Here is a 7,974-nt window from a genome sequence, read left to right as displayed (position 1 = left end):
CTCACTCTTCAGGATCTCAGTTCCCAATATAGCCTAATAAGTTCTTCTTAGAAATCGAAATAAGGAGAACCCAGGGCCTCGCACTGTTTTTCTATTCATCTTTCCATATGCAGTTTTTCTATTACTTCCCTTCCCTCTTCTATAATTTAGTTACATCTGAGAATGGATGCTCTTCTAAATCATCGCTCTAGCCACATTCGGATTGCAGAGCCAAATCCTTGGGAAATAATCATAAAAACACTAATAGCTAATGACCATTGAAGCCTTGCTATGTTCTAGCACTTTTCCAAGAAGTTTACATCTACTCAGATAAGCCCACAACAACCTTATCTGGAAGACACAATTGACCTCAGAGGCACAGAGAGATTGCCTGGGATAACAGGAAGTGCCAGCCAGTTCATGATCATACTGCATGTTCAGAAGACGTTGCTGAATAAACTCTTCTTATTTCAGAGGGACAGCAAAAGGATAGAAAAAGAAGGAGGAGAAGATGGTGGGGGGAGAAGATGAAGGGAGGAGCAGTGGAGAGGAGACAAAATGGATAATCACATAAATGTTCTAAAGAAAGTGATGCTGGGGAGCTGGGGTTGTGGCTCAGTGGCAGAGCGCTTGCCTTGAATATGTGAAGCACTGGGTTTGATCCTCAGCACCACATAAAAATAAACAAAATAAAGATACTGTGCCCATGTACAACTAAAATTAAAATCTTAAAAAAAAAAAAAGTGATGTTGATGGGATGGGCAAAGTCACAGTCACAGGTACCCAGAACTGTGGAAAGGAGAAGGACAGAGCAAATATATTCACCTGGGACCAGTGAAGTTGGGAGTTCTCAGAATAAATCATCAGATCACCCCTATTAAAAGCAGGGATTAAAGGATGAAGTAGAAGGTAGGCCAAACTGAAAGAACTTTACATACTCATGCATAGTGTTGTGCTTTTTTTTTTCCTTGCTAAGAACTAATATCACTTGGTCGACCCCATCCATTTCCCCCACACAGATCCTTGTAAAGGAAAAGTGCAGGTATTACTTCCTGCCTCTTGAGGGAATTATTGTATTCAAATTCTTACTGACAAGCCTACTATACACAAGGCAATAGATGAAGGTCCAGGTTACCCATCCCTGGCTATGTAATAGCCTCTCATAACCCGCCAGAACAGGGACTGGGTCCTGCTGTGACACTCCCACTATACCGAGCCCCAGGATACTCGTCTCCTAACTCGTTTCAGGAACCGGTGAGCAGTACAGAAATATTGTGAAGCCGTGAGAACCTCTATCACCCCATGTATTATTGCCTTATGTCGGGCACTTGGTTGAAGTCTTCACGGGAGATACTTATTCCATCTTTTTCAACCCCTCCCCCCGCTGAGTTAGTGCCCATATAAATGGGAAAAAGGGGGGCGCCACAGCCTTTTTGCTGAGGACCTACAGGTAGTAGTTGGTTTGCAGCTAAGGCACTGGCCACATTGTCCTGGGTGCTCAAACCAGGCGGGAGCAGGACTCCTGCAGCAGGAATCCAAGTTAGCGCAGGCAGTGGCCCAGCTTCGGAGGTTAACCGCGGATATAGCGGCAGCTTGGGTCAGAGTCCTGGCCGCTCTTCGCCCTGAACTCCAAGAGACTGCGGGAACTTCTCAAGACCTGCCCCTGAGTCTGGTGCCAAAGAATGAAGATTAGTGTACTGCCCCTACGCTCTCTGAGGTAGAGCCCACCGAGCAGCGGCACAGAGCGCTCCAGGACACTCTCCACTCTTGGAGCGCAGCAATGAATCCCACTCGCGGTTAACAACTCTGGGTTGGGAGGGTGTTGGGCAGACAAGAGAGGCGTGGGGCTCAAAAAGAGTCTCTCTACTTCAGTCCTCGGAGAATTAATTTCATTAACTCTTGGTGGCAAGGATGGCACCAGCCCTGAGATCAGCACAGTGATCTGAGAACCGCCTTCCCCGGGACGCAGACCGGAAAGGGGGCGGGGAAGGGCAGGGACCTCTGGAGCTGCTTATTGGGTTGGAAGTAGCACCCCGCGATCAGCTATTGGACTATGGAGGAACTGGGGACACGTAGCATCAGAGTCTTAGGCTCCTACACCTGCAACCCACCGCACGCACGCACGTGTGCACGCATGGGGAAGAGCGTCTCTGGTCGAGAGCCGCAGCACACCGGATGGCGACCATTCTGCGTTGTAGTAAAGTACGCCCAAATTTGCACCGAAGGAACCCCGAGCTCCAGCGCACTCCTCTGCGTTCTCTGACCCACCTAGTCCATCACCGTTCACTCCTCAGGTACCCCCAAATTCACTCCCCCTGTCTCAGCGCGTTCAATCAGAATCAAATCCAAACAAGCAAATCTTTAATTCTCTTTCCAAACACCTTGAAACTACTCATACAGTTTCTCAAACTATATTTTTCTGACTTATTCCTTCCCCTTCCGGAAACCAAGGTTAGGAGCAGTGGACCCTTGAATATCGAGGATCCGGCACTGGCAGGGAAAAGAGCAGGGTGCCCAGCGGGGCCACCCTCCAGCATCAGAACCTGGGGACGGAGGTTGTTAATGGAAGTGCCCAGAGGGCCACCTCCGGCCTGACGGCTGGTCCTTCCCTATGAGTCAGGAGCAGGCGCGCGATCCTAACCCACGCCCGGCAGGCGGCTTGCAGGAGGGACGGGGAAAGAGTGGCCCAATGAGGGGTCCAGGAGAGAAAGGGTTCGGGACCGTGCACTCGGTTCGCAGTCAACACGCAGCAGGCTCCTCAGTCCCCCTTAGAGGGTCTGCCACGGCTTCCCGATGGCCTGGATGTGCTCCTTGGCTTTCAGACGCAGCGCAGCGATGCTGCTGTTGCGCGGGTCCGCCTCGTCCAGCGGAAACTTGTCCCCGAAGCCGGGCCCGCATGGGTAGGCGGGCGGCGGCGGCCCGAGCGGCTGCAGGCCGGGACCCAGCGGCGGGGAGTTCAGGAAGGGCGGCGGCGGCGGTGGAGTGTAGCTGGCGGGCAAGCTCTGGGCCGGCGGCCCGAAGCCGGGCAAGCTCTGCAGCGCTGTGGCGCCCCCTCCGGGCAGCGGCGGCCCGAGCCACGACTCCAGTGGCAGGGCGCCCCCTGGTGGCCCGCCGCCGCTGCCCGGGCCGGCCCCGAGGGGCGCCAGACCTGCCGAGGGCGGGGAGCGGCTGAAAGAGAGGAGGGGCGAGTCCTGCAGCTTCATGGAGGACACTTCCAGCTTCTCCTGTCGTCGCCACTTGGCCCGTCGGTTCTGGAACCACACCTGCAAGAGAAAGCACAGCGGACGTCTAGGTCGTAGGCTGCAACTCATGCCCGACTCCTGCGCCAAAGGCAAACTGGCTAGTTTGACCCCCCAGCTCCAAACAAAATTAGTACTGACTATTTTGCACCTGCGGAGAGGGCCTTGGGCCTTCTTTTCTTTCATCCCCTACGACTCCCTTCATCCCCACCTTTCCTTCCATCCAATGTCTTTATTTTCTTTTTTATTGTTTTTTTTCCTTTTTGTCTCTTCCCTGCGGTAAATCTCTTTGTCCCATCTTAGTCCTCTGAGGCATCCACACCCTTCCCCTGTTGACCGCACCCATAGCTCTGATTGTGACTGCATCTGATTCTAATTCCTGACATGGAGCAGATGCTCAGAAAGAAAAAAAAAAAGTGAGTTTCACTTTGCTCTGGACCATAGGCCCTTGAAACCAGATCTCTGTGACCTGCTGGATGGCAGCTCCTCTTGACACTTGAGTTAAGATTTTGCTTTTTCCCAGTATGATATAATTCTCAATTGCTATGTGTTTGACTCATACCTTGTTATATCTGCCTTTTTGTCTCTATTATAAACGTGGGTATACATAAATACTGGCAACATCAGAGTTGAATACAGCTATTTCCATGGATTATTAGTTATCATATAGATAGAAGCAAATGGGCTTATTTTACCATATGCACATTTCAATTATTGCTTTAATAAGGTTTTCATTTTATTTCATTGATAGTTGTTTAGTGTTTCTGAAGTTTCTTATGGATTACTTTTACAGGTTACAATGTTCACATTTATTGTATCTACTTTTACTTTCTGGTTGACATTATCCTAAGATATTAGCTCAGTAAGTACTCAAGGGTTTTTTTCCTTCTTGCTGTAGATATAGTCCTGGCCAAGCTTTCACTGGTTTCTTGCAGTGAATCCTCCACTACTAACAAAAGCACCAGAATGGAATGTAATTAACGTTTCACCACCAAGTTCCATTGAACAAGTTCCACAGAACAGAACCAAGTTCCACAGAACAGAGAGAATTGGTTTAGTTTAGGGGAGAATACAGAAGAACTTTGGCCAAACAGATGGCTTCAGTATTGTGCTTATGAAGGGAACGGAGCGAATAGTTGCAATCTAGAAGGGGGAAAGCAGATTTATGTTGGACAGGAAGGTGAGGGCAACCTAGGAGAGTTAAGAAAACAATAGTCCAGCACTGAGTAGGGCATGACAAATGTGTGCAAGGCTGGAATTTGGGAGAAAAGAGGAAAGAAGAAAAATATAAGCATCCCTGTCCCCTTCCCATGAAGATTTATCTGCATACCCAAGGCCCTGAACCACCAGGAAATATTAGATGTTTGGCTACATTAGAGAAAAGAGAAATAGGCTGGGGTGAGGGTTCCCTTCCCACTACCACTTGGGCTTCCCTTATTGCCAGAAACTGCAGCTCTAGCTCTCTGACACAGTATCCAAGTTCATATAGCTGAAGCCTGGGAGAGTTGGCTATCCTACTGCTCTCCTAATGCCTCCAATGCCAAATACACCACACGCAGATATTAAGAACCGCTATATGCTGAGCACTGTGCTGGCCCTATAGTCACAGAGAAGTCACGCTGTTTTCAAGATTCTCACAACTCAGAGAAGCCAAAACCCCTGAACAAGTAAAATGGGACAACCAGAAAAAAGGTGGGGTCAGGTGCAAAGAGTAGTGCAAAGGTGGGCTTCAAGCTGCCTTACCTGCATGATGTAGGGCACTGAAAGCCCGGGCCTCTCCTCTTTCTTCATCTTTGGCTTGTATTCTCCCCCTCCCTACCAAACCCTCCCTCTAATGAAAAGCAGGTGCTAAAATTTCCATCCCTTCAATGAAATGATTGCCGCTTTACTGCCCCAAATTAGGAGAAATTGAACTGTCCTTGCTAGTTAATCCTGAGTCACATTAGTGAACTTTTTAAAAACAACGACTTTTTACTCATTACTTTAAACCCCTAACCTAAGCAAAAAGAGACAAAAGGCAAGAGCTTGTCCCCTTTTACTTTTAAAACACAGCTAAAAAAGCACCAGACACCTGAGTATCCTTACTTCCTGGAAATCTAATTTCATAGACACACACAGGAATCCCATCTCAGTTCCACGGCCTTTCAGATGCACTGAAATTTGTTCCCAGTGTCTCTCTTTCAGGCCTCTCTAAACTCTCCCAATTTGGAACTCCTCCCAGATTTTTCACAGATGACTAGCAAATATTTAAGGCTTTCAAATATTTTAATGATCAGGGATTAAAGATAATTCAGCTTTAATTAAAGCGAAAACCCCTTTACAATAAAAAGAAAAGGCCTCTGCAGCGCTAAATTTCGGTTGGACGTGCACCAGAGAAGGAAAAGTCACTTTCTAAAATCCACTTTCTTAAGTTTCAACTGGGGTCCGGCGCAAGGAGACAGTGTTTTCCTTTTCATCAAGATGTGCGCTGCAAGGGTGGTATTTGGGATCTCAATCCAGTGACCCTATGGTTTCTGCCTACATTCCCTTTCCGCGCAGCATCCTCTCCCCAACCCCATCCCGGCTTTTATCTCAAAAGTCATTCTCAATTCCTCCTTTTAGTTTAGAAGAGGGAGATCCACCCCAAAAGGGGGATCGTCCTATAAACTCGGACATTCTGCCAGAAGACGGGTGCGTGGGGGAACCTCTGGGCTTGCCAAGCCGAAACACGATAATAAATGCGTGGGTGCCCGGGAACCCAAAGAAGCACTGGCTGCAGTTTAGGCCTGGGCCCTCTCGGATCCCAATCCCTTAATTCGGGCGTTTTACCTGGACCCGGACCTCGGGTAGGTTGACCTTGCCCGCCAGCTCCTCCCGGCTGTACACGTCAGGGTAGTGGGACTTTTCGAACGCGCGCTCCAGCTCGTGCAGCTGGTACGTGGTGAAAGTCGTGCGGTTCCGCCGGTGCTTCTTTTTGGGCTGCTCCTCCTCCGACAGCTTCGCGTCGCCAGCGGCTGGCCCGACAGGCAACCCTGGACTCGGCCGTGCCTCCCCCGGCTCCTTGGGACAGTAGGGGCGAGAGGCTGGGGCGACGAGGCCCCTGAGGGTCAGAGACACTCCCGGGAGCATCCCTGGGCCTCCCATGCCTCCTCGTAGTGTCTGGCCAGCCCAGCTACCGCAAAGAGTTGGCCTCGAGAGGTCGTGGGTGGGTGGAAACTGCAAGGGGTTCCTAAGCATCCTCTGGACGCAAGTTGGAAGCTCCGGTCGTGGACAGTACCCCCACCCCCGCGCCCAATCGCCTCAATAAAAGTTAACGAAGGGACGCTCTCCTCTTGCAGAGCGCCTCAAGGGCCCCGCAGCAGCCTGCAGTTGACACTCACCTTCGTACTCCGGGACCGGCGCGGGTGCTGGCGGCGGGGAGGGCTCCGCGCCTCCCCCAGGCGCCTTGGGACAGGTGGGCCGCGCGCCCAGCCTTCGTTCCCGCTCCTTTGCTACCCGGGCGCCCCGTTCCGCCGGAAAGGTACCCAGGATCCCGTCATCCTTGGTAAAGCCCAGGATGGCCTCGATGCTGTGCAACCGCGAGGTGCTCCCGCCTGGACTGCGGAGCAGGTGACCCGCGAGCGAAAAGCTCCCGTTGGCCATGGCAGGCGCGCAGCCCGGCAGGTGCATGGGGAGCGCCTGGAGGAAGGCTGGCCGCTTTGGAGATGGAAGAGGTTCCGAGCGGACTCTTTCCAACTGTACAGGTCAGGGGAGTGGGACTTCTGGAACGCGCGCAACCGCACAGGTTCTACCCTCGGTCAAGCTCGGCTTGCAACCCCGCCCAGGCCGCCTGCGCTAGAGGTGGACGAGCGCTCGACCCTCCGCCGCCTGAGTCGCTGCAGAAGTTGGAAGTTCGGCGGCGGAGCAACTGGGGCTCCGGAAGCTAAAGCTGGGAGCGGGCTAGTCCGGGGCTCCTCCTCTCGCGCCGGGACCGGGCCCCTTCTCTCAGCCCCTCCCCCCTCAGAGGGGCGGGTCCTTCTCCTGCCCAGCCTCGGGGTCCTAGCCCTGCCACTCCAAGGCCAGCACTAGGAACGTCCCCTCGACTCCCCTCCACCTCTTGATCATCCTTTTTCAAATACCATCAACACTCCCTGGGGTGTAGAGGTGGGGTGTTTGACGGGCCTGGGGGCTCCCGTCGGCTAGCCTGATTTCCCCTGCTTCCCTGCCCCAGTCCTGCCTCAAAGGCGCTGACCTCCTTGGGTTCCCCTCTTCCGCTCGCTGGCTTTCACCTCCCCACTGCGGCTCACCTCCCCTGTAGGGCTGCACACCCAGGCTTGGCGACCGGGCGCCCCTAGAAAGAGCCCAGATCCCAGCCGAAGGCTTTGCAGCTCTGAGGGGTAGGGAGGTCAGCGCACACTCCCAGTTTGAATCATCTCTCGTCCTGTTTTGTAACCCCACCCGCACTCCTCTTTCAGCCCAGTGGTCCGAAGTCCCAGACATCGGGTTTCTTTAGTCTTTGTCTGTTTTAACTACCCCCTAAGACTCTCTTGCCCGCTAAAGCAGCGGGTGGGGCCATCTGCAGGTCCGGTGACCTCAAGAGCTGGGAGGCCCAGAGAGCCACAAGCTGCTGAGCTGATACCGGGCAGCACACCCGCAAGGAGTTCCTCGCTATCTCTGCCCTGGGGGAAGGACAGGGCCCTTTACTGACAGGCACCTTCCTTCTAGCTCCCAACACTTCTCCAGGCCAAGGAGAAGACCCCAAGCTGAAGGGGAAGAATCTTGGCCCACAGAGACAGCC

General features: G+C 52.6%; 1 protein-coding gene across 1 annotated transcript; it reads right to left on the bottom strand.

Annotated features, from left to right (window-relative positions):
• Nucleotides 1-2,747: 2,747 nt before the first annotated feature.
• On the bottom strand, nt 2,748-6,866 carry Rax (retina and anterior neural fold homeobox). The gene is made up of 3 exons (XM_026393165.2): nt 6,578-6,866; nt 6,027-6,280; nt 2,748-3,242 (listed from the first exon to the last, which is right to left on the bottom strand). Exons 1-3 carry the CDS (start codon nt 6,864-6,866, stop codon nt 2,748-2,750), a joined length of 1,038 nt encoding a protein of 345 aa, XP_026248950.1.
• Between the last annotated feature and the right edge of the window lie 1,108 nt (nt 6,867-7,974).

Source organism: Urocitellus parryii, chromosome 13, assembly GCF_045843805.1.
Source record: "Urocitellus parryii isolate mUroPar1 chromosome 13, mUroPar1.hap1, whole genome shotgun sequence".
NCBI lineage: Eukaryota > Metazoa > Chordata > Mammalia > Rodentia > Sciuridae > Urocitellus > Urocitellus parryii.
This window is presented reverse-complemented; position numbering and strand designations above follow the sequence as displayed.

Excerpts from the sequence above, each read along its gene's own strand:
- Rax (XM_026393165.2), bottom strand. The coding sequence starts at position 6,866 with ATGCACCTGCCGGGCTGCGCGCCTGCCATGGCCAACGGGAGCTTTTCG. Across the intron at positions 6,281-6,577 it reads GCCGGTCCCGGAGTACGAAG|CCTCTCGCCCCTACTGTCCC; the intron begins GTGAGTGTCAAC and ends TCGTCGCCCCAG. Across the intron at positions 3,243-6,026 it reads TACCCGAGGTCCGGGTCCAG|GTGTGGTTCCAGAACCGACG; the intron begins GTAAAACGCCCG and ends TTTCTCTTGCAG.